The sequence below is a fragment of the Aotus nancymaae genome, unplaced genomic scaffold (assembly GCF_030222135.1).
Source record: "Aotus nancymaae isolate 86718 unplaced genomic scaffold, 86718_ANA_hifiasm-v0.15.2.pri h1tg000021l, whole genome shotgun sequence".
NCBI lineage: Eukaryota > Metazoa > Chordata > Mammalia > Primates > Aotidae > Aotus > Aotus nancymaae.
The window spans coordinates 21,702,331-21,727,465 of NW_026988433.1; the positions used below are offsets into that span (position 1 = coordinate 21,702,331).

The 25,135-nt window shown below is 45.7% G+C and overlaps 2 protein-coding genes across 13 annotated transcripts in view; one reads left to right on the top strand and one right to left on the bottom strand.

The window, feature by feature from the left end:
• ATXN2 (ataxin 2) overlaps positions 1 to 15,639 on the top strand; it is a 148,388-nt gene extending 132,749 nt beyond the window's left edge. For 3 of the 11 annotated variants that reach the window (XM_064379829.1, XM_064379830.1, XM_064379836.1), the window contains 4 exons: positions 3,036 to 3,089; positions 9,078 to 9,223; positions 10,005 to 10,232; positions 12,412 to 13,510. In XM_064379829.1, the coding sequence (XP_064235899.1) occupies positions 3,036 to 3,089; positions 9,078 to 9,223; positions 10,005 to 10,232; positions 12,412 to 12,684 (701 nt within the window). In that variant the 3' untranslated portion in view covers positions 12,685 to 13,510. Of the gene's footprint in view, positions 1 to 3,035; positions 3,090 to 9,077; positions 9,224 to 10,004; positions 10,233 to 11,142; positions 11,218 to 12,411; positions 14,041 to 14,169; positions 14,309 to 15,035 lie in introns of those variants that run through there. The other 8 variants (XM_064379828.1, XM_021675518.2, XM_064379837.1 and 5 more) reach the window with 7 other exon arrangements.
• The window catches only part of SH2B3 (SH2B adaptor protein 3), a 33,645-nt gene continuing 23,112 nt past the window's right edge, over positions 14,603 to 25,135 (bottom strand). For both annotated transcript variants that reach the window (XM_012469058.3, XM_012469059.3), the window contains exons 2-7: positions 19,635 to 19,736; positions 19,456 to 19,547; positions 19,270 to 19,364; positions 18,964 to 19,178; positions 18,691 to 18,862; positions 14,603 to 18,528 (exon numbers count right to left, since the gene is read on the bottom strand). In XM_012469058.3, coding sequence (XP_012324481.1) covers positions 18,233 to 18,528; positions 18,691 to 18,862; positions 18,964 to 19,178; positions 19,270 to 19,364; positions 19,456 to 19,547; positions 19,635 to 19,736 — 972 coding nt within the window. In that variant the 3' untranslated portion in view covers positions 14,603 to 18,232. The remainder of the gene's footprint in view (positions 18,529 to 18,690; positions 18,863 to 18,963; positions 19,179 to 19,269; positions 19,365 to 19,455; positions 19,548 to 19,634; positions 19,737 to 25,135) is intronic.

The following is a 25,135-nucleotide window of genomic DNA, read 5'->3' on the forward strand; positions in this document are numbered from 1 at the left end:
ATAGTTATTTGGGTACCCATGCTTTTGAGACACTGTAGCAATAATACCATAATGTTGAGCAGAATTTTCTCCCCATTGTGTTTATTCACTGCCAGTATCTGGCTTCATCTTTTGGATAAATGTTCATTGGTTTTGAAACAGCCTATATGGTAAATACTGTGTTTGAGGCACTGATGATTTTCATAACTACTTCCCAGAACATGTCCATTTGAAGAGCAGTGGGCCTTGGACCCCAAAGTCCATTCATGCGTGGATAAATAGGAAATATTGCAAACAAAACAAAGCACTAGATCTAATGTCCAGTGAAATCTGGAATGAACTAGTCATCAAAGCCAGCTCTTTCATGCCAAGAGAAATTTACTCAGCCAAGCCTGAACTACTCTCCTGCAGTTTACACAGGTGGTATTTAATTGCTGTCTGTAAGGAGGCAGACTAGGGGCAAAGCTGTGCACTTGGTGTGATTGTCACTAATCAAGATTCCCTTGGTGGTACTTCAGACCCTAAAAAGGATACTAGGAACTGGGCATGGTGGCTCACACCTGTAATCCAAGCATTTGGGGAGGCTGAGGCAGAGGATCGGTTAGTCCAGGTGTTCAAGACCAGTCTAGGCAAGATGGCAAGATCTCATCTATTAAAAAAAAAAAAAAAGCCAGTCATGGTGGCATGTGCCTGTAGTCCCAGCTACACAGGAGGCCAAGATGGGAGGATCACTTGAGTCCAGGACTTTGAGGCTACCGTGAGCTATGATGGTACCACTGTAATCCAGCCTGGGTTACAGAGCAAGACCCTGTCTCTTATTTAAACAAAATATGAGGAAAAATTATTTTGTTCTATGCCATTATAAGCCATAATTTAATCTGCTAAACCACGTTTTTCATTAAATCTTAAGTGATTTATTTGAATTATTATTAGACTTTCAAAGTCTTATGTCAAATATAAACAAAATTTGAAGTACATTCTTATAAACTACAACAAACTTACATAGAAGTGTTAATTTTATACTCATCTTCCCTGAACAATTTATATTTTATAAATATATTTATTAAATATATTGTCATAAATTCTCTCAAAGGAACCAAATACTTTGAGTATGAATCGTGCTTTTCTTTTTAAGCTACATCCTATCTAGGTTTTTAAAACATTTAATGTAAACAGAAGAACATGCATCCAGATATTGGTGACAATTTTATGTCACCTTTTCTCATTCATTAATTGTTATGGCCATAGCCAAAGGTGTTGAAAACATAGGACCACTAATGACTGCAAATTGAAATTCTCATTATTGTTTTAAAATTTGTAGTATGTTTAATACAAATATGCTAACATTACTGAACAGTTAAATTGATAAAATAGGAGATGTGTACATTCTAAATAATTATTGACCTTGTACTCTTTCTAGCTATCTTTTTTTTTTTTTTTGAGACGGAGTTTCACTCTTGTTACCCAGGCTGGAGTGCAATGGCGCGATATCGGCGCACCGCAACCTCCGCCTCCTGGGTTCAAGCAATTCTCCTGCCTCAGCCTCCCGAGTAGCTGGGACTACAGGCGCACGCCACCATGCCCAGCTAATTTTTGTATTTTTAGTAGAGACGGGGTTTCACCTTGTTGACCAGGATGATCTCCATCTCTTGACCTCGTGATCCACCTGCCTCGTACTCCCAAAGTGCTGGGATTATGGGCGTGAGCCACCACGCCCGGCCAGTCTGACTTTCATGATTGTCTCCACCTCATCCCTTCTAAGAAGTTACTTTAATTTTGTTTTCCTCACATATGCTCTTCTTCTTCTTCTTCTTCTTCTTTTTTTTTTTTTGGAGACGGAGTCTTGCTCTGTTGCTCAGGCTGGAGTGCAGTGGCACGATCTCAGCTTACTGCAACCTCTGCCTCCCAGGTTCAAGTGATTCTTCCACCTCAGCCTCCTGAGTAGCTGGGACTACAGGCATGCATCACCACGTCCAGCTAATTTCTTTCTTTCTTTTTTTTTGAGATGAAGTCTTACTCTGTCTCCAGGCTGGAGTGCTGTGGCGTGATCTTGGCTCAGTGCAACCTCTGCCTCCCAGGTTCAAACAGTTTTTCTGCCTCAGCCTCCCGAGTAGCTGGGACTACAGGTGTGCGCCACCACACCTAGCTAATATTTGTATTTTTAGTAGAGACGGGGTTTCATCATGTTGGCCAGACTAGTCTCTAACTCCTGACCTCATGATCCTCCTGCTTCGGCCTCCCAAAGTGCTGGGATTACAGGTGTGAGCCACCACACCCGGCCTCACATCTGCTCTTCTAATCCATCTAATTTCGTTTTATGGCGATGCTTTTACCTTTTAGAAACAGAAATAAAATAACCTTTCCGGCTAACTATAGCCATTAGGGAGAGTTAGATCCAGAATCCTTTTTTGGTTTGTTTTTGGTTGTTTAATGCAGATAAGTAAGAAAATACAGTGAGTAAAAAAAAAAAAATGAAAAGCACCCATTATCCCTCCACCTGACATCTGCCTTTTAACATTTTGGTGTGTATCCTTCCAGGTGCATTTAAATATACCCATATACTCCTTTATGTAGACATGTTTTAATAAGAAATGATAAAATTCATGTTTATATTCTTGCTATGTTTTTAAATTTTTGGATCCATCACCAGATAATCTTTCAGGATAATGACATTTCCATTAGTAATGTTTTGCAAAATTGTGTGTCTATTGAATTAAACTTGGTAAATATTGTTTTATTTTGGTACATGATTTATATCAAGGTTGTTCAGTAGAATGCCATGTTGATCTTTTTATTAGATAATGATTTTATTCCTTTCACTTTTAAGCAAGTCAGCATGACAACTTGACACCTAAGTACAGAAGAACAGTGTCTTCCGGTTTAGTCCTATTTTTTAAAATTCTGTAGCAGTGTTTAAAGTGCTTGTCATCTTTTATAAAATAAAAATGAATTATGCATGAATACAGAAAGAAATTACAAATATGTCAACCTTTCCAGAAAATTTGGAAAATGCACACCTCAAAAGGCTAATTTACCTTTCTATTTTCCAAATTCAGCATGTCCCAAATTACCATACAACAAGGAGACAAGCCCTTCTTTCTACTTTGCCAGTGAGTTGGGTTTTTTATACTAATTTTTAATTGTACAGTAAAACACTTTTTAAAGAATACATGTTAAGGGATAGTCTTGTTGAAAAGTATTTTCCTTGTGTCAGTCAAATTATTGAAAGTATTTATATCTATAAGTAATTCAGTTTTTAAAATGGAAATGTGATCCAGTTTAAGAAGGCTGGAGTTAATGGAAGATGGAGTTGTTTCAGAAATCAATTTTTGCATACCAAGCGAATGTGACTGGGAAATGCTTAATATTGTCTTTGTTCAGAGAAACTTTACCTGAACAGCTTTATATTTATATGTACATGTACACACACAGACACACACACCCCAAGCTGCAAGCAAGAAATCAATTTTTGCATACCAAGTGAATTTGACTGGGAAATGGCTAATATTTTTCTGGTTTAGAGAAGCTTTTCCTGAACAGCCATATATATATATATATATACACACACACATATATGTATATACATATGTGTGTGTATATATATATACACACACACACATACACACACATACCCCCAAAGCCACAAGCTTCGTATAAACTTAAAATGTTTATTTCCTAATAAGAAGAAATTTATATCCTGATAAGAAGAAATTTATGCCTACCAGGATTTTTAATTGAATAGAACTGATGAAACACTAAGGGAAAAACCTTTCTGCCTTGTGCATAGCTAAAGGTTTAAAATATTCAGGAGGGGCCAGGCACAGTGGCTCACACCTGTAATCCCAGCAATTTGGGAGGCTGAGGCGGGCAGATCATCTGAGATCAGGAGTTCAAGACCAGCCTAGTCAACATGGTGAAACTCCATCTCTACCAAAAAATACAAAAATCAGCCAGGCGTGGTGATGAGTGCCTGTAGTCCTAGCTACTTGGGAGGCTGAGGCAGGAGAATCGCTTGAACCCCGGAGGCCAAGGTTGCAGTGAGCCAAGGTCATGCCACTTTACTCCAGCCTGGGTGGCAGAGCAAGACTCTGTCGCAAAAAATAAAATATTCAGGAGGCAGGCCCCTCAGGATGTCTTGAGCTTAATCAAGAGAGCATGACCTCTCAGGTCATTGTCTTGGACAGCACAGGTCCCCTCTTCCCACCTGGCAAAAAGTACAGAAATGGTTGCTCCTTCATGGAGAAAGTCTGGGCAGAGCTCTCTTTCAGAAAGGAAAACTTGTAAGGTGTGTTTTTCCTATTTGTAGGACAATTTTTAAAAATAAGGGCCGGACGTGGTAGCTCACGCCTGTAATTCCAGCACTTTGGGAGGCCAAGGTAGGTGGATCGCTTGAGGCCAGGAGTTCAAGAATAGCCTGGCCAACATGGTGAATCCCTATCTCTACAAAAAGCATGGTGGTGTGCACCTGTGGTCCCAGCTACTTGGGAGGCTAAGGCACAAGAATTCCATGTATCTTGGAGGCGGAGGTTGTAGTAAGCCAAGATCATTCCACTGCACTCTGGCCTGGGCAACAGAGAAAGACTCTGTCTAAAAATAAAAAATAAAAACAAAAATAAGGCTAGTCATGGACTTTGGTATTTTAATAGGAAGAGTACTAATATTTGTAGAAATCCTTTAGAAATTTGTGCCATTAATATGTGTCACCTTGTATGAAACATTGTATTCTAGAAGATATTAAGTATTCAAATTTTATGTTAGGGACAACATTTTGAGTTATTTTGGGGTGACTCAATGTCTGACTCTACTAAATACCATTTAGCATTTAAAATGCATTTGACCTTAAATTTTTGTTAATTATACCGTGACTTGGTATCCAAAAATAAGCTGATACATACATACATATATATATATATATGTATGTATGTATATATATATATATATATATATATTTGGTTAAATTTAATTTAGGAGATGTTAAATTTAATCCTTTAATAGATGCTCTTTAAAAAGGAGTCTTGCTGTATGTATATACTCTTAAAGGGGAAACTATGTCTGTGATTGTAGTGTGTAAAAGATAGTGTCAGTGGGTGATTTTATTATGTACTTAATTTGAAGTCTCAAATGTAGTTATCCTCACCATCTTACTGTCTCTGTTAGTAGTTTGGTGTCATTTTCCTGGTAAGTAGCTAAAAGGTTTTTAATCATTACACCTAAGTCTTAATTGCTTTAGTACAACTTTTCCTAAAAGGGAGTATCAGTACTTTTTTTAAAAGAAACTAACAGTTGGGCTACTAATTTAATTTGCTGCTTCATTTTCCCCTGTTCTAAGCCATTTTGTCATGGTTTGGTCAGGTTGCCTTTCATTCCCTGGAGTTTTCAACTTTCCTTCACTTCCCTTTTTCAGAATTTAACATCAAATTTACAAGTTGGAAGATTTTGTTTTGTTTTACTTTTCAAGTTTTGCAATGCTAATGATCTCTTATGACTTGTGCATCCAAAGTCAAAATGACAAAACCTAGTTACAAATTAAACACAGCTTTATATACTGAATTTGTTTCCATGAGATCATGGCTGAAGAAACTAGTTTTGGAATGTGGTTAGTGTTATTAAGGATTTGATTGATCACATGTTTAGAATCGTAAATATTTATATCAAGGAATGCTCAGTGGGAAACTTCTGGACTAAGTCCGGCCCAAAGAAGCAATGCATCTTTGATTATCTTTAATCCAAAAGATTTTATGAAGGCTACTTAAGTTTTATGTAGTGAAAGGATTTTCTTTCTTTCTTTCTTTCTTTTTTTTTTAAACAAAGCCCATGTACATTCACTCAGCTTGGGATTTGTGCTATGCATTCAAATTAGCTATAGATCAGAACACTGTATTATAGTCTTTAAATACTGGTAAACTTAAATCGCAGAGATGCCTTTTAAAAATGCATAGTAAAAATATTTCATCTTTTTTTTTCCATCAAATGATTTCAAGATTTTTACATTTTTTCCAGTTGATGAATAACTTAATTATGAGGCTTCATGGGCATAATTCTCTATATTTATTGTTACTTTTTAATATTCTTAATACTTTGCTTAGAAGGTAATTAAAAGTGAAATTTAAAACTTTTTAGTGCAAAATTTCTTGAATAAATAAAGTTTAAAAAAAAACCCTCTGAGATTTTGTACTCTTATCTTTATGAATCCCCATGAATAGAATTTGGAATTTGCTTTTCCTTAGACAGATTTAGTATTGCTACAAATGACATTTTTAAGAGGCTAGGGGTGGGGGTAGGGGTTAGTGCTAATGGTTTAACAGTAAGGTACCATGACAACTGTAGACATCACCATCCAATAGAACTTTTTGTGATGATGGAAATGTCCTACAAAAACTGCGCTGTTGGCTGGGCGCAGTGGCTCACCCCTGTAATCCCAGAACTTTGGGAGGCTGAGGTGGCTACATTACCTGAGTCAGGAGTTTGAGACCAGCCTGACAAACATGGTGAAACCCTGTCTCTACTAAAAATACAAATAAATTAGCCGGGTGTGGTGGTGGGCACCTGTAGTCCCAGCTACTTGGGAAGCTGAGACAGGAGAATCACTTGAACCCGGGAGGCAGAGGTTGCAGTGAGCAGAGATCATGCCACTGCACTTCAGCCTGGCAACAGAGTGAGAAAAAAATTGTGCTGTCCAACATAGTAGCTGCTTAGCTACATGTGGCTTTTTTATTATTCAAAAATAAATTTTTAGGCCAGGTGAAGTGGCTCATGCCTGTAATCCCAACACTTTCGTAGGTCAAGGTGGGTGGATCACTTGAGGCCAGGAGTTCAAGACCAGTCTGGCCAACATGGTGAAACCCCATCTCTACTAAAAATACAAAAATCAGCTGGGCATGGTGGCGCGTTCCTGTAATCCCAACTACTCAGGAGGCTGAGGCAGGAGAATTGCTTGAACCCAGGAGGCAGAGGTTGCAGTGAGCCGAGATTGTGCCACTGCATTCCAGCCTGGGTGACAGAGCAAGGCTATATCAAAAATAAAATAAAAACAAACAAATGCATTTTAATAATGAATGTAAGATTTTTACAAGAACAAGCAAACTCAGTTTCAAAATTTACATCAGATCTTCTTTTAGACCAAGTCAGTGCCTACACAATTTGGGGGAGCTGGAAGTAAACTTAATGAGTATGATGATGATGGAGGGCCTGTTATGTCAGCGAGTTAGAAGAAAAGGACTGTCTTCATAGACTTGTGGGACTGTGAAGCTCAGGAAGGCAGTTGTACATCATTTGTTCCAGCTCCCAGAAGACTTTCACTACTCTTAAAAAAAACATTCAGAGAATATGTTGCCACAGTTTTCTTGTTAAAATGTTCTGGCATATGTTAATTCCTGCAGTCTGGAAAATTTTTTTCCAGTGTATAAACAAAACTGCTTTATTCAGTCTAAACTGGGTTTGAAAGAATATTTGTGACAGCTGTGGCATTGGCAGTGGATGCACAGGTGATCCTAGAACTGGCTCTTTGCCTTGCCGTCTCCTCTGCTAAGAGAGAGATTTGCAGTTGGATACATAACTCTTTGGGCTGGAGTGTTGGTGGCCCTTAGCCCTAGCATTATAGAACTGCTCCATGCGCGTAGCCTAATCGTCTGCACACCATTTACATGGGATATACCGAGAGTCATCTATGCTGATGACTCAGCAGTCTTGCCTACCAGACTGCTGGAGCTAGGGTGCCTGGTCCCAAAGCTATGCTTGCTTTTCTCCCCAGTCAGTCCTGCATAAGTCTGTGTTTGCTAACACGTTATATGAAGAACGTGAGGAACTATTTTGGAATCATTTATGTGTATGGGGTAATTATCTTAATGGATTTTAGAATTCATTTCTCAAGAGGGCTGGGAATCATGCCTTGCTAGAGTTGTCTTGAGAACACTCTGTGAGAACACGTGGCTCATAGCCACATGCAGGTTAGATTTGTATCATCAGTGTGTTGTCCATAGTCACTGGAAGTAGTGAACACATCCTACTGTGCTTCTGATTCTCAACTTACTGTTTTTGAAACACATTAACAGGTCAGGCATGGTGGCTCACGCCTGTAATCCCAACACTTTGGGAAGCTGAGGTGGGCAGATCACTTGAGGTCAGGAGTTTTGGACCAGCCTGACCAGCATGGCGAAACCCCATCTCTACTAAAAATACAAAAATTCGCCGGGCATGGTGGCGCATGCCTGTAATCTCAGCTACTTGGGAGGCTGAGGCAGGAAAATCACTTGAACCCAGGAGGTGGAGGTTGCAGTAAGCCTGGGAAACAGAATGAGACTATATCTCGAAAAAAGAAAAAAAAAAAAAGAGAGACCTGAAGAAATGGTTTTGTGCCAAGGTGTGGCCCATGCTGAGATTCATGAAGAATTGGCTTTGAGTTCTTATCTTTATTTTGACTTAAACTGGGGCATCATGTTTCCTTCGAAGTTATTATAGTAAAATTTTTTCTAAAGGGCTGCAGCACTCAGAAGGGAGTTTCCTTTCTGTATTTATTTTATGAAGTAAAGGTGGGAGATCCTCAGTTAGGGCTTGGGAAGTGAACTGAGTGTCAGAGGGGCTCCTATGATTGGCTGAGAGAGATTGTGTTCATTTGCCCTGATGATAGATCCCTGGCCTTGCCAGGTCCCTTATACAGCGCTGGCCTCCCCACCCCACCCAATATAGTAGGTGCCCTAAGGACATTGCTCCAGGGCAGTAGCATGGTGAGGTTAGCCAGATGATGGCCTTGAGCTAAAGAGCGCATGCCTAGATGGCGCTTGTTTGAGTAGTTTCTGCCGATGCTTTCAGGTTGCCTTTTTGGGAAAATCTAGTGACTGTTTTAAGAGCAAATGCAAGATAATTTGATTTTAATATCATATGTAGAGCTGTATTATATGAACCAAATGCTAGTCTGTTAAGCAATAGCTACACTTATTTTTCAAGACAATGGATGGTTTAAATGGAGTCTACTATAGAAATTGGTAGTGGTGTGAGTTATGCATTGTAACCATCAAGAAAGTTCAGTTGATGAGGCATAGAGGAGCCATGGAGGTTTTCACACATTGGTTGTGTACATGCTCCTTTTTCTTTCACCGTAGTTTCCACGGGCTCCCTTGCTCAGCAGTATGCGCACCCTAACGCTACCCTGCACCCACATACTCCACACCCTCAGCCTTCAGCTACCCCCACTGGACAGCAGCAAAGCCAACATGGTGGAAGTCATCCTGCACCCAGTCCTGTTCAGGTAAGGGCACCTCAGAGGTCTGCCTGGAGCTGCTTCCTCATCCTAGTATCTGATTTCTGGTGCCAGGTATCGTGTCATAAGAACACATAGCACGTCCACCCTCATAAAGCTGGATATAGCTGTGCCCCTGGTGTGGTTGCTTTTTTAAGAATCACATTTAAAATACATATGATAAGGCTGGGCGCAGTGGCTCACGCCTGTAATCCCAGCACTTTGGGAGGCCGAGGCGGGTGGATTACCTAAGGTCAACAGTTCGAGACCAGTCTGACCAACATGGTGAAACCCTGTCTCAAAAAAAAAAAAGAAAAGTTACATATGATAATAAGGTGATTGGATAAGCTCTGGAAACTTGTGTTAATGCAAAATCAAATTTAACAAAGTTCATAAGGTAATTAGTATTTGCCTGGGACTTTTAAATTTTAATTCCTAAGGTTTATGTGATTAGGTTACTTTCCTGTGAGCTTCTTGAATAATGTTTGCTAATAGAGGCAATTAAAGATCTCTGATATCTATCAGTTCTCTGGGGCAGTAGTCTTGTTTGACTTTAGCATGGTCAGAAGCTTCTAACTGCCAGGCCAAGAATCAGGCTTCTCCAACCCAGAAAGGAACGTCCAGATGGGAGGCATTTCCAGCCTTGCTCTTACCACCCTGTATATTCCCCCTGTACTTTCCTATGCCCCTCCTCATAGGCCCACATGTGCAAAGCTCAGCTTTGTGAGTATTCCTTGGCTGCTTTTCATTAAAGAAGTTTTTCTCTCAATTCTTTCCTATCTCTTTGCAGCACCATCAGCACCAGGCCGCCCAGGCTCTCCATCTGGCCAGTCCACAGCAGCAGTCAGCCATTTACCACGCGGGGCTTGCGCCAACCCCACCCTCCATGACACCTGCCTCCAACACACAGTCGCCACAGAATAGTTTCCCAGCAGCACAGCAGACCGTCTTTACAATCCATCCTTCTCATGTTCAGCCGGCGTATACCAATCCACCCCACATGGCCCACGTACCTCAGGTAAACCAGCTTTAGCCAACTTTCTGTGAAGGCCAAGTAGAATATGAAGGTTATTGGTAAGCAGCTAGAGGCTCTCCCAGCTAAGAAACCCTGTGTGTCATGCCATTTGCCTGTCTCCCTTTCCCGCTCAAATACACGTGATCTGGCCCTAAGGAAATGTTTGTGTGGTTTTGTAGTGGGATCAGTGAAGGTGCTGATTGGTCAGTCCTTTAGTTTTTCCCAACTGAGACCTTAAAAATATCTTTGACTCTGGAATGCAACCCAGTTCTTCTTTCCTTTCTATGTCTGCTTTGCTATGTCTATATAGCCTACTATATATATGTGTACACAAATATCCCCCATCCACACACTTACCTCGGAAGCCGGGCCGGGATGACGGCCTTCACAGTGTCTCAGCCCTCCGAGGTGACTACTGGGGCCTGTCATCTTGATTGTTATTCACATGATTTCCAGACACATCTTTCCAATTGTTTTCCCTGGTTATCCATATATCTGCTTTGACCATAGTTGTACTCTTGAGAGGGCTTGGCCTTGGACATTGGTGCAGTGTAACTAGAAGCTGGAAGCACCTAGGTGGTTCCATTTCTCTTTAAGAGCAGCCCTGGAAGAAGCACTTTGGAGCTCACCTCCAGTGTAAGCTGCTACAGGTGAAAGGTGTGCTTGCCATCTCAGTGGTTGCTGTCTGCATCAGCTGCTGACAAAGGTCCCTGCACTCCAGGACCCAGGGAATTGTCTTAATGAGGAGAAGGAGCTGCACTGAAGTTGGGCTCTAATGCTGGCCTCGAGGCCCTCCTGGGGCTGTTATGGGTGAATTGGCTGTATTAGATGTCTCTGCTACTTTCATAACAGAACTCTCTGAGGCGGGTCTAAGTGAGACCTGCCACAATGAATTCCATTTCCTGTTAAATAGTGCGCCAGTGAGGCTCTGGCAAGGTGTGGGCTAGAGATGCGACTCAGTTGGATCTATCTCTCAGAAGGCTACCTTGTAAGTAGAGTTCCACAGCTCTGGGAAGTTTGGGCGTCCTCACCCTGCAAAGTTTAGGTTCTGTGGTGTAGCGCACTGCAGTTGATTTGCTTTTTGATAGTGGGGAGGGAAGCCGGTTTGGTCCGTGTGGGCCAGCGTGGTTTGGTGGAGTCAGCTTCATATGAGCTGGGGTCCTGTAAGTGTCTAGCAGAGGCTGATGGCTAAGTAGGCATGTGAACTTACATGTAGTCAGGGATCCCTAAAACCTCACTGTTTTTGTGCTGAAAGGGCAAAAAGGTTAACACAAGGAAGCTCAAATATCCCATGTGCCCATTTGAATATATGAGAGTAAAAATGGCATTTCATCCAAGGCTTTTCATGCTCTAGAACAGTGTACAGTGTGGGAAAAAGGAAAGGGCTCTTCCTGGCCCTGCCAACCCCCTGCAGAGCTGGCATCCAGCTGTTTGGGCTGACTAAAATTACCTCTCCAACTTGACAGTGAGTGAGACCAGGTCGAACTTACTACCTCTTGGTACAGAAACACTGGGCTGGCCCAGATGATTTCAGATTACTCCTTTCCATCTCACTGGAGCCATTAAACTGCAGTTCCTCCTCCTACTCCTGCTCCATCAGCATATCTCTGAGAGAGTCACGGGGGCTTAAGAGTCTCTTTTCACTGCCTGGTGAGCAGGCCAGAAGCAGAGGGAGAGAGGCAAATGAAGAGAGGTCCAAGTAATCCACATACTGGACTGTGAGTCTCTGCTTATTAATGTAGTAATCTACTTTTCTATTTGAAAGGGATATTGTTTGCAAAACTACCTCAGGCCCCACATGGCAGCCTGATTCTAAAGCATCATTGCATCTTGTATGATATTGAGAAAGCTGCCCTTGGATCAGGGGTCTAATCTTTGTGAAGACCTTACCCTATACATAGAATACAATGATCAGAAATGTCAAGGGCTAGGACAGCACAGCCCTGACTTTTACCCAGGCTCACTTGGTGCCTGCTTCCTGACCCTTGCAGGATCTGCCTAAAGCTGAAGCGCATCTTTAGGTCAATAGATAGTCCACTAGAGAGTGTCCCCAGAGAACAGAACTGGGCACTGAGGCCCACCATTGCCCTTTCCTGAGAGTCCCAGCCCAGTGAAAGGAACACAGTTGACATGTTGTTTAAGCCGATGTTGCCTGTATGCGTAAAAGAGCTCTCTGTTTCAGGCTCATGTACAGTCAGGAATGGTTCCTTCTCATCCAACTGCCCATGCGCCAATGATGCTAATGACGACACAGCCACCCGGCGGTCCCCAGGCCGCCCTCGCTCAAAGTGCACTACAGCCCATTCCAGTCTCGACAACAGCGCATTTCCCCTATATGACGCACCCTTCAGGTGAGGCGTGTGTGTGCAGGGGCCGCCGGGGCACCCCAAAGCATTCTCGCACAGGTAGAACGGCAGGCAGGGCCAGTGCTTCAAGCCCCGCATTTGAGAACTAGCAAGACCCAATCAGGAGTGTGCACAGGAGGGACTGTGATGATCAGTTCAGCGTCAGGGCCTGAGACTTCCGGGAGCCGAGTCTGTGTGTGTTCTGCTGGTATACAGGATTTGGCTTGATGAGAAGCAGCAGCAGCAGCATTCTGTGTAGCTGATGCATGCCTAGGACTCAGTTGGCCTTCTTTGTTACGATAGGCTGGACAGGGCAGTGTTTTCCTTCCTGAGTCCCAAAAGTCTGACATGTGGGGGGTTATTACCATGGCAGAGTTTGATTGTAGCTCTGGAGAAGATACTGCTGAGAAAGTGCTGTGGATGGACTGGCTTTGAGTGTAGCGTTAGCCCCAGCCTATGCCCTGACTGGGGGAGAGCGCCCTGTGATTGTGCTCTACTACTTGATGGGTGCCATGGCGATACTTCACAGTCTGACCTGTTATTCTGAAAGCAGTATTGGTGCTTGGTTAATATTTGGGGAGGGGGTGGTTAAGGCCTTTTTTTCTACCCCAGGAACAGATCTTTTGGGAGTTTTATCTGAAGTGGTTTTATGTCTGACTGGTTTGTTTATACCCACCCACCCACCCCTCCCCCCTTTGGTACAGATGGGAGCGGGGGAAAGTGAATTCAATTTTGAGTCTTGTTCAGCTAGCACGAGAATAGTTTACAATCATGTGCTGCAGAGACACTAGGCTGATGTGTAGTGTTACCAGTTTTCTGTTTCAATGTTCGCTTTTCTTTTTACAGTACAAGCCCACCACCAACAGCAGTTGTAAGGCTGCCCTGGAGGAACCGAAAGGCCAAATTCCCTCCTCCCTTCTACTGCTTCTACCAACTGGAAGCACAGAAAACTAGAATTTCATTTATTTTGTTTTTAAAATATATATGTTGATTTCTTGTAACATCCAATAGGAATGCTAACAGTTCACTTGCAGTGGAAGATATTTGGACCGAGTAGAGGCATTTAGGAACTTGGGGCTATTCCATAATTCCATACGCTGTTTCAAAGTCCCGCAAGTACCCCAGCTCTGCTTGCTGAAACTGGAAGTTATTTATTTTTTAATAACCCTTGAAAGTCATGAACACATCAGCTAGCAACAGAAGTAACAAGAGTGATTCTTGCTGCTATTACTGCTAAAAAAAAAAAAAAAAATCAAGACTTGGAACGCCCTTTTACTAAACTTGACAAAGTTTCAGTAAATTCTTACCGTCAAACTGACGGATTATTATTTATAAATCAAGTTTGATGAGGTGATCACTGTCTACAGTGGTTCAACTTTTAAGTTAAGGGAAAACTTTTACTTTGTAGATAATATAAAATAAAAACTAAAAAAAAATTAAAAAATAAAAAAAGTTTTAAAAACTGATCAAGTTAGTGTGTGTCTGTATAAGCTACTTCTATTGTAGGATACTTAATATCAAAGCAGGTGCGCTAAGTGTGCATTTTGAATGTCCCGGAAGGTAGCTGTCAAATGATTTTTCTTCTTCACCTTTAGTTCTGGTTCAAGGTATCTCTAGAAAAAGACAAGACTGAGCTATTCTCTTTGGTGGATTAGAGATCTGCTTCAGGAGGAGGAAGGTTGGCCAGAGTTGGGCAGCACTGAAATTCCACATCCTCGGGCTGACACCGATTCTGTAAGCTTCCTTTTTGATATCTCCTGAACCAAAATGAGTATTAATTAGCTGGAAGTTCCCAATTCAGGCATCTTTCTATTTTACCAGTAGGGGGCAGGAGACACTCAGAAAAAAATTGCAAGAAAGAAATCCAGAGGGCAGGAAGGCTGAAAAGATGTACAAAGCTGCTTATTGACATGGACTCATAAGCATTTGTTAATATTCCCAGATTGCATCGGGGAGGACAAAGGGAAGGGCAAGGATTTTATAGAGCAACCATGGTCTTAATAGAGCTTTAAATATTGTGACAGCAAATCAAGATTCTGAAGACTTTTTAATTCATATATAGCAATTTGTACATTATAGCAAAATTTGCATTATTCAAGAATAAGTTACTTGTACAGTACATAAAACAATACATAAAAATTTGCCAAATACCTTCTGCCTATAATGATACAAGATGAATCCACTTTGTGTTATCACAATGTGCTGTATATTATAACCAAACACTGGATGTCAGATGTGTCCTTGTTAATATACTCGCAAGTTCCTCTAGCTTGTGGGTGATATTAGAGCTAACACATTTGCAGTAAGGGACTTAGCCCTGAATAGAAAGCATGAAGGAATCTCAGGCAACCCTCAGGGAAGAGTCCAAGGCCTTGATTTTAGGTTAAGAAACTGTTATGTAAAAATAGTGTTCTCTGGCCCAAGATTTTAATGATTGCTATTCCTTTTTCTTACGGTCCAGAAATGATCAAAGGCAGAAGATTTATACCAGATAAAGCCATATGGATTGCTGGTCTAAAATTCAAGGCAGGTTAGTTGACTTAATTCTTTGGTGCTGGTGACTGTTAGTTTGTAAAAGTTGAATAAAAGATGAAGGAAGTGATGGTGCCAGGAGCTGTCAAGCTGTACTGGTGGAATCTGTGATTAGAGCTAACTGGAGGGATCATGATGCCTACTGCCCAGTTTGATGCTGAGCCATGGCTCTCAGTGGAAGTTGCTGACTTGGCCTGGTCAGGACTGGAAGGAGAGTGGTGGGGTGTGCTGTCCTGTGCCTGGGGTGGGCTAGCTGCAGCCAATGGGGTGCCTGCCCTGCATTGCTGCCCACCCCTTCATCAGCTGGGCCTGCTCCCACACAAAGAAAAGGCGTTGGCTTAGTATCACTTCTTCCTAGGGCCATGAGAGTTTTCTGTCAGCACGTATTTGAGCTGTCCTGGTAACTTGGATGAGTTTAGAAAGTTAGCAGTCTGGAGGAGGGTGCCTTCCAAATCTCTGCCACAGAATCTGAGCTTGCACGTTGCAGCCAGTCAGATGGCTAAGTACAGTCTGCTAAGTTTGCTGTACCTGGTGTGCCTCTTGGCACTACCTGAGAGATGTATGTAGAGCAGCTGCTAAGAAATGAGTGCTCCTGGTGTGAAGATGTCATATCCCAAGTGTTTAACTTCTGGCTGGAGGGAGGGAACTTAATTTGGTTTATTATCTACTGGACACCTGTCCTGTGCAGAGGAGGGGACCAGTGACTTTCCATGATAACCTTTCTTCTTTAAAAGGTTCAGACTGTTACTTATTCTTTCAGTTCACACTAGTTAGCATTCATTATCCAGAGAAAGCTGCTTGACTTTATAAAGACAGGTGTCCTTAAAAATGGACTGCAAATCTGGATCAGTGTTGGGTCTGCTTTAAGGTCCATGATCACCCAGGAGTGTTGGTATTAAAAGTGGTGCAGGCGCTGGGCACGGTGGCTCACGCCTGTAATCCCAGCACTTTGGGAGGCTGACATGGGCAGATCACAGGGTCAGGAGTTCGAGACCAGCCTGACCAACATGGTGAAACCTCAGCTCTATTAAAAAAAAAAAAATACAAAAATTAGTCGGGTGTGGTGGCTCATGCCTGCAATCCCAGCTATTTGGGAGGCTGAGGCAGGAGAATCACTTGAACCTAGGAGGTGGAGGTTTCAGTGAGCCGAGATCGTGCCTGGGCAACAAGAGTGAAACTCCGTCTCAAAATAAATAAATAAATTAATTAAATAAAAAGTGGTACAGGCCAGGTACGGTGGCTCACACCTATAATCCCAGCACTTTGGGAGGCCAAGGTGGGTGGATCACCTGAGGTCAGGATTTCAAGACCAGCCTAGCCAACATGGCAAAACCCCATCTCTACCAAAAATACAAAAATCAGCTGAGCATGGTATGCATGACTGTAATCCCAACTACTCAGGAGACAGGAGAATCGCTCGAACCAGGAAGGCTGAGGTTGCAATGAGCTGAGATCACGCCACTGCACTCCAGCCTGGGCAACAAGATTGAAACTCCATCTCAAAAAAAACAAAAAGTGGTACAGAGGGGGCTCTTTCCCCACCCTCTGAAAGATCCCAAGAAAATTCTAGAAGCCTAGAAGCAAAAATCTGACCTCTTGGAGTACAGAGACTAAGTGAAAGGAGCAGAACTAACCCTCCTCCCAGGCAAGCAGGCAGTCCTATGAGTTTTAGGCTGAGGTTTCATTAGCCTCTGATTGAGGCACTGCAGTAAGCCTGGGGGATTGTACTGAAAGGCTCTGCTGGCACCCAAGAGCAGCTGACTCCACTGTCAGTGCCCCCTTGTTTTTGAACCTCCAAAGGTTCTGGGAGGAGCCAGCCCCCCTATGAATTGTATCATTTGTGAAAGCAAGTATAGATGGAGATTTAACTTCAGGACCTCCCTGGGTGGTGGAGATTGTGTGTGCCTGTGTGTGCATGGAGATATATACATTCTCCATCCAATGAAGCAGTAGCCAGCTGGAACAGAACACTGAATGTGGGCTATTAAATGAGTTTCTCAATAGTTATGGCACCAGATTCCCAGCTTCCATTTTGGCTCAAAAAAAGGAGCCTAAAACCCACTTGTGGGATAATTTAATAAGCCATTAGATGCTTGAAGGGCGCAGAGTCAGCCTTGTTGCAGAAGGATTTACTATAAAGCGCCCAGGAGTCCTTCTTCCCTTTTTATTTGTTCTTCCCCCAACCTCAGTTAATTTAACTCTCACTGTAAAGCTGCTGTAAACCAGAATCCAGTTTTTTATTCATAAGGCACCAGGGTAGAACTGTTCCTTGCCACCCTCCATTTTCAGTAATTTCCTGAATTTCCCTGAAAGGGTGACACACTTCACTTCTTGACATTTGGGAAGGACAGTGGCCACTCAGCGGCAGGTAACTGTCCTGAGACTGCAGTAGACAAGGAAGCCAGCGTGCTGGCTCAGACCGTGAACTAGTCAGGCAGGGTTTGCATAGCTGTCTCCAACTACAAAAATTGCATGGGTGTTAGTTGAAACAGTGCAGTGAAATAAGCAATGGTTTAGTTTTGAACCTGAATTCTTTAAAGAAATTAGTCTGAGGTAAAATGTTTAAAATCATTTTTGACCTTTAGCTTGTCCCTCTGACAGAGCTTTTGTCCTAAAGCTGAGAGTAGAAGCAGATTAGATGTGATCATCTGTGGTGTGGACACAAACAGACCTGCCACATGGACTGACAGCAAATAGGAGAACCATGAGAATCCAGGGCTTGTTAGTGTTCTGGACTTCCTGATGACCCCTCTTCCTGTAGAAAGTCTGTCATCAGCTGTGACCGTGTCAGTGAAAAAGAGAACAAGTTTCCACTGCCAGCTCTGGCCCTTACCCCAACAACTCCTTTCTCTAATGGGGACTGGGCATAGGGACCCTGGGCAGGAGCTAGCGGCATCCTCTAACAAGAACTACATCTGTAAACAATAAGGAGAAAGCCAGGTGATAGATAAAACTTACAGGAGGGCCCTTCAACAGGCCTAATAAAAGGGTCACGTCCAAACTGGCACGAGCAGTTAACAGTGTCCCTTAAATCTCTCTGGAAGGAAGGAAAGATCATTACATTCACAAGTTCACACTTCTGCCTGTGCTCCTCAAGGGCATCTGTTGAGGCCTGGAATTCCTCTGTCAGAGAGGTGTGTACTGATTGTCTATGGCCCGCAGGTGGCTCCGAGAGGATGAGTCCATTTCATAGTCCGAGTCCCGGGCTCGACTCACGGGCTCAGGCTCCAGATGCTGTAGGCTGTTGGCCAGTTCTTCGGGCGAAGGCACCAGGTGGAAGATCTGCTCTGGGGGTGAGGATCGCCCGGGGAGACCCTCTGGGCTGAGCCCCTGGTGACAACCAGAAGAGCTAAGGTGGGGAAGGCCCAACTCTGAATCCCAGCGAGGGAGGGAGAAAGGGAATAGGACAGTGTTGCAGGAACCTAGAACAAGTGACCAAGAGAGACCATACCGTCAGTGTTGATGCAAGTGCTGACAGGACACAGAACAAGATCCCTGTACCCATGGGTCTGCAGGAAGCCTCTACCCTCACCCAGTTTCCCTGTGCCCGCCATCCCCTTTAGCAAAGGGCAGTAGGCTCAGACCTGGTGGCTGGGAGACAACTACCACGTAGCTGGAGAGCCGGACGTCACAGGCGGCGCCGCACTCGAGCGGGATGGGCGAGCGCTGGAAGTGGTGGAGCATGTCCACGACCGAGGGAAAGTGGAGGTGCTGCACACGGCACTGGCCCCGCTCGGTCAGTGACAGGCGCAGATGCTGGGGGAGGAGAGGACGGTGGGCTCGGACTGTCCCTCTAGGGCCCTGAACTCCAGTGGGGAGAAGAGGCATGGTCCCGCCTGCCCTGCCCCGCTCCATACCTTGGCTATGCCCTGGAAGTTGAAAGTGAGCACATATTCTCCACGCCGTGTCTCGCTCTGTCGCACCAGGAACACGCCGTGAGCATCAGGGCCCTGCAGTTGTACCAGCTGAGCTGCTTTCACTCTGGAGATGGGGCCATGGAACCAGGGGTAGCAGGACAGGAAGTGGTCTGTCTTCTGGCAGGCTGGGTCCAGGAGCCCCCCAGGAGAAGCACCTGTTAACAGAAGGTGGGTGATGGTCGTCCTGGGCTGAGTGTGGGTTCCAGTGTACCCAGAAGACAATGGCCTACACATTGGTTTACTCACCTTGGTTAAGGGAATCTGTGCTGCCCCTTGGGGAGCTGGACGTGCTGGCCTCTAGGGCTGAGGGAATATGCATCTCTGCTTCTGTGCTCTCCAGCCTGCTTGAGAAGAGGCTGAGGTTAAGGCTCTGGGCAGGTCAGGGGTGGTAGCAGCAAAGGTTGTGCCAGGGGCAAGGGACTGGGGCCTCACCCTCGGCCTGTGCACTCCCAGAGTTCAGCCATCCATGAATTCAGCTGCTGCTCGTCTCCCACCTCAAAGATGATGTCTGTCCGGTCCTTCACCTAGCAGGGAGGAAGGGAACAGCGTTGGATCTGACGTATGTGTATGGATTTGTATTGCCCCAGGGTATGGAAAGCCTTGTCACTCACCTTTAGCACAAACGTGTAGAGGTTGTCAGGCATCTCAAGGCGTGTGCACCGCCGGACCTCCTGGATGTTGGAGCAAGCTGCTTGTAGCTTGGGCCTTGAACTCTACGAGACCAAGATGGCGCACTGAAGGCTTGTTCCTGATGCTTTTTTTTTCCAGCCAGGCTGAGTTTGTCCATAATCTCCCCAGGAATCCCCCTTGCAGAGAGTGTCTATGGTGTTGCTGTGTAGGTTCTAAGCCTGTAGTGCCTTCCCCTAGCCTCCTGAACACCATTCACACTGAGATCCCAAGAAGCATGTGCTGGCAGAAGTCAGCCCTCTCAGTCCTTTGGACCTGGCCTGGGGACATTCCTGCTCTGCCATGTGTCTGACATCGTTCCTCTCCCCACTGGTAAGCAAAGAGGTCCTGCCCAGCCAGGTGATGCCAGCTGCTTACCCTCTCATCACGCCAAGCCCAAAGGGGCAGGGGCTAGCCACTGGAAAACAAAATCTTGGCCCTGGACCCTCCCAGGACACCCGGCACATAGGGCCGCAGGGTGGGTAGGAACTCCTTTGCCAGTAGGAGCACCGCTCCCAGGTCTCAACTGACCCTGCAGATGCTTCCGGTGGTGGGGCACTCTGAAGCCAAGAAGCCAGCTGCTTCCAGGTGGGAATCTGCTGAGGAGGGGCAAACCTCCCCTTCCTCTTGTGATAAGACTGAAAAGATGGCCAAAAGACGATAAGAAAAGGGAAGAGAGCCAGAGACGAGGAATAGACAGAAGTGGCCCCACTGGGCCCCCTCCATCCAGATGTTCCTAGAAAATACCACAGCCCCTAACAAACCAGGAGCAGGGGAATGGAAAGCAGAGGCAGGCACAAAGGATGTTCCAGCAACTGTGGCTTCAGGTGATCTGACCTCTACCTTGGGCCAAAAGGGCACAGCTTGGACTGCTCCAAGCTGCTAGTGCTTGGACTGCTAGTGCTATTGAATTGGCCCCCAAAACCAGATGCTTGCTATAGACACAGAGGTGCCAGGTACCTTTGATGGAAGGATCATGACCAGTGGCCTGGCCACTTCCTTTCTCCTTCTCTTACCCCCTCTGCAGGAGAGTCAATGAACAGGAGGTGAGAGGCCAGCCTGGCCCCACTTGGGGCCCTGCCAGCAGGTCTCCTGGGAGCTCCCAGGTCTACTCTGGTTGGTGAACACAACAGGCTGGGGGAGAGTAACGACTGCGGGAATGACCAACATAAGCCTCTCGCTAGGAAGCTGAATGACTAGAAAATTCTAGCCTGGACTGGGCTCAGTGAATCCCAACACTCTGGGAGACTGAGGTGGGCAGATCACCTGAGGTTAGGAGTTCAAGATCAGCCTGGCTAATAAGGTAAAACCCCATCGCTACTAAAAAAAAAAAAGCTGGGCATGGTTGCATACAACTCTAATCCCAGCTTCTTGGGAGGCTGAGGAGGAGAATTGCTTGAACTGTACTCCAGCCTGGGCAGTAGAATGAGACTCCATCTCAAAAAAAAAAAAAAGAAAATTCCAGCCTGAAGTGACCAGCACCAGCCAGGATGGGGCAGGCAGAGTGAGGCCTCGCATGGCATCCACATGGGCAGTGGGAACAGCTCAGTTTGCAGGGAGTGGGGCCTCTGTACCGTTGTCCATTTTCACAGCCAGCCAGCCCTGCAGAGCCTTCATTTCCTGTCTGCAAGATGGGTAAGGTGCAAGTGGCCACTTCCTTCGGCTACTTTTCCAGTTGTCCCTGCCTGGCGCCCACCCTCCCCACTGGCTGCAGGCCTTAAGGATCACTGGGAGGAAGTAGGCCAGGCCTGGAGGGGAACAGGCCTGGTTTCCCTTTCACTTCCACTCCAGGCCTAGTCCCCAGTGTGAGTGCTGAGATTAACCAGCAGAGCCGCTGGTTTCACTCTGACTCTGGCCCCTGCAAGCTGGCTCCACCCCCAGCAGCTAAGGAAATGCTGAGCAGGCAGGCAGTGGTGAAAAGAGGATTCCCCTCCTCACCCACAGCCAGCCTGGCAGCCACCTGCCTACTAGCTGAGCACAACCAGGGGTTCTTTCCCGACTCTGCACAGCAGCCTGTGAGAGCTGCCCTGGCCCCACGTTTGTCTGGCCTAGAACTACAGTCTCAACCCAAGCCTGCCAAGTATCAGAGCTGGGGTCCGTCCCTGAGCTTCCTGGTGGTGTGAGTGTCCTATGCCAGAGGCTCCAGCCAGGTTACAGCTTGTGGGCACATGGGGGCGGGACTACCCCTGCTGCAGCCAAAACCTCAGCCTGGACAGCCCACAACAGGACTCTGGCCACTGCAGGGAAGGACCACCAGATGTCCATTAAGCTATGAGGGGACGGGTGATGGGAGAGCCAAGCTCAAACCTGGGGGCTGTGTCAGCAGCTGTGGCAGCTTCAGTTCCCCCTCTCATGTGCCCACTATTCCACCTGCCTCAAAAGTCAAGCCAGGTCAGCAACAGCTGCTCCCTGGACCCAGCTTGGGTCATACCGTGGTTGGGTGATGAAAGTGGCCACATCATTTCAGGTATCTACTGACATTTGATAGTAGATGTCACCCACCACATCTTGCAGTGTCTATTTCTGAAGAGCAAGTCTTCTCCATTCCCAGAATCCAGACAGATGGCTTCTGTTTGTTATGGCCACTGTGGCTCCAGTGGGAATAATCCATTTCTTTCTTTGCTCTGGCTGCTAGGAATCTCAAAGTCATGCAGGCCAGCTCTGACACTGCCCCAACAGTAAGACTTGTGTTTATTTCTACAGCTAACTTTATCCCAGATGTTACAGTTCTTTTACCCTCTAGGATTTTTTTTTTTTTTTTTTTTTTTTGAGATGAAGTCTCACTTCATCACCCAGGCTGGAGTGCAGTGGTGCAATCTTGGCTCACTACAACTTCCACCTCCTGGGTTGAAGTGATTCTCCTGCCTCAGTCTCCCGAATAGCTGGGATTACGGGCACCCATGCCCGACTAATTTTTGTATTTTTAGTAGAGATGGGGTTTCACCATGTTTGCCAGGCTGGTCTCGAACTCCTGACCTCAGGTGATCCACCCACCTTGCCCTCCCAAAGTGCTGGGATTACAGGTGTGAGCCACCATGCCCAGCCCTACCCTCTAGGTTTTAAGGTTCAGCCCTGACCCTGCCACTTCTTATACAACGCTGGACAAGGGGTTTTACCCTCCATGCCTTAGTTGTCATCCGTAAGTCAGAGTTCATTTTTCATGAGGTGAGCTAGCACAAGGAAAAGGCCTGACTTGAACAGCTGTTGTTAACAGGTCGGTGAGGAAAGCCTGCTTGGTTCCCACTACAGTACTGATAGCATGACAGTCCCCTCTGAGTGGCCCAGCTGCTGGGTATACACCGAGCTTCTCTCAGCCTTAAAGAACTATTGCCCATTTTGTCACATGTTCCCTTACCATCCTTTGGTGAAATTCCGCATACTATAACCAACCTACTATGCTAATTACAAGACGGGGACAACAAAGGAATGTCACAGCCAAAATGAAACATGCTTCGGTGCATGTGCAGACAACGCAACCAACTACTCAGCTGCTTCTGAGTTTGTTGTGAAAAGAAGGCCAAGAACATGAGGAAGCCAAAAGGCTGGGAGCCAGGAAAGCCAGCCTGGTTCCAGTTCCACCCAGGGCCCACACAGAAATGCAGTCCCAGGCTCCCTTCAGAGGGCCCTATGCTGTGATCAGTCCCCCTGCAAAGGTCTCTGAGCCACAGTCCCCTCATCTGTGAAGTGGAGATGAAACACCAGCCTCGTGGGGGCACACAGCCCTCCCTGACTCCCTCTCACCTGAGGATCTCCCCTTTCTCCCACCTGGTAGGAATGTGACAAGCTGGAGGCACCAGACCCTTCCCATCTCTCTAGGCCTCACTTGCCCTCATGCTGTCACCTGGAAACTGTCTTGCTACCTGCTGCCACTTCCCATGTGCTGAGGGACAGGGTACCTGCCTTGGCACAAATGTGTACTAGGGCCAAGATGGCCATTCTAGAGTCTTCCAAAGTATTGGGCCATACCCCACCCTACCAGGTCCTCATAACCACCTTGAGTGAGGTCTGTTATACCACCTGTTCCCTCAGGCACTCAGCAGAGGGCCTGGGTTGGACATACCAGTCAAAGGCCAGAGGCCTGGTGGCCTGATCTCACCTGCATGGAGAGCAAAGCCAATGGCATGGGCCTCCCCTGGCAAGACAGCAGGAAGAGGCACAGGTGAAGCTACCACAGCGGCCCCCAGAAGCCACCAAGGGGCTTCAGGGCTGTGGGAATCAGCTTGAACTTTAAAGTGGGAAAGCTCATAACAAGCAGGCCTGCTGGCTGTCCCCCTCCTTCTGGGACACCGGAGGGCAGGACAGCATCTGACCCACCCCAGGAGTAAGGGCCTGGCCTAGACCAGCCTTGGGGAGAGACCGCCCACTCACTGGAATCTCCAGGCCACACTAGCCCCTTGGTGGTCTTACCTCCCCCAGGGCCTTTGAGCCCACATTCATCTGCATACAGCAGCAGTGGGACAGGCCTCAGTCAACCCTCCAGCACCAGCCATGCCTCTGCCACACCTGTGCTCTCAAGGAGGCAACTGGCGGCCTGGGCCTAGCTCTGCAGGTGGTTAGAGGAGCCCTAGCTCTATCACTTAACTACCTTTGAGACCTTGGGCAGGACACTAACTGGAGGTTCAGTTTCCTTTCAGTAATAGGGGGCCAGTAAGCAGGTCTTGTTGACGTTCTTACAGGAGGAGGAGAAGGAGGGGGTCAGAAAAGGAGCAGAACAAATTCCAGATCCTGTCCTGGATGGCTGAATCCCTCACCCCAGCCCAGAGCCTGAAGTGGATGCTTCCAGGATGAATGAATGAATGAGCATTATTACAGAAAATACTTAATCCAAGCTTACTGTCTGGTATCAAAAAGTCAACCTGCTTGGGAAGCTCAGGCAGGAGAATCACTTGAACCTAGTAGGCAGAGGTTGCAGTGAGCCAAGATCACACCACTGCACTGCAGCCTGGGAGACAGAGTGAATCTCAGTCTTTTAAAAAAAAAAAAAAAGTTAAAAGATGCCTTGCCTCCTTCCAAAAACAATTTTAGTCAGGTTAGAAACATCCAGAAAGAGTTGGGAAGGAGACAGCTGCTTGCTACAACACAAACAGTCCCTCTTGCCACAGATTTGTCTCTGAGCTTCCTGGCAGCCAGTGCAAACAAGGATTCTCTGAGAGAGTATAGTCATTTGTGCACAGAGAATGCTGCTGAGCAGTCTGTTAAAGGCTCTGAAAAGTCCTGCAGCAGAGAAACCTATTGAACCAATGCATTACCCAGACTTTGACTTCTTTCATAGGCCTTACCAACCCCAGGTAATACAGGGTTGAGGTGAGGAAGGTCCTGACCTTACAAACTCTCCCTAAACATGGTGCCTTTCGGCCATTCTCTGGGGTGGGCAGCATCAAGACAGCTTAGTTGCTAAAAGCCACCCAGTATCCTGCCCAGAAACCCTTCCAGGCTGTAGAACCAC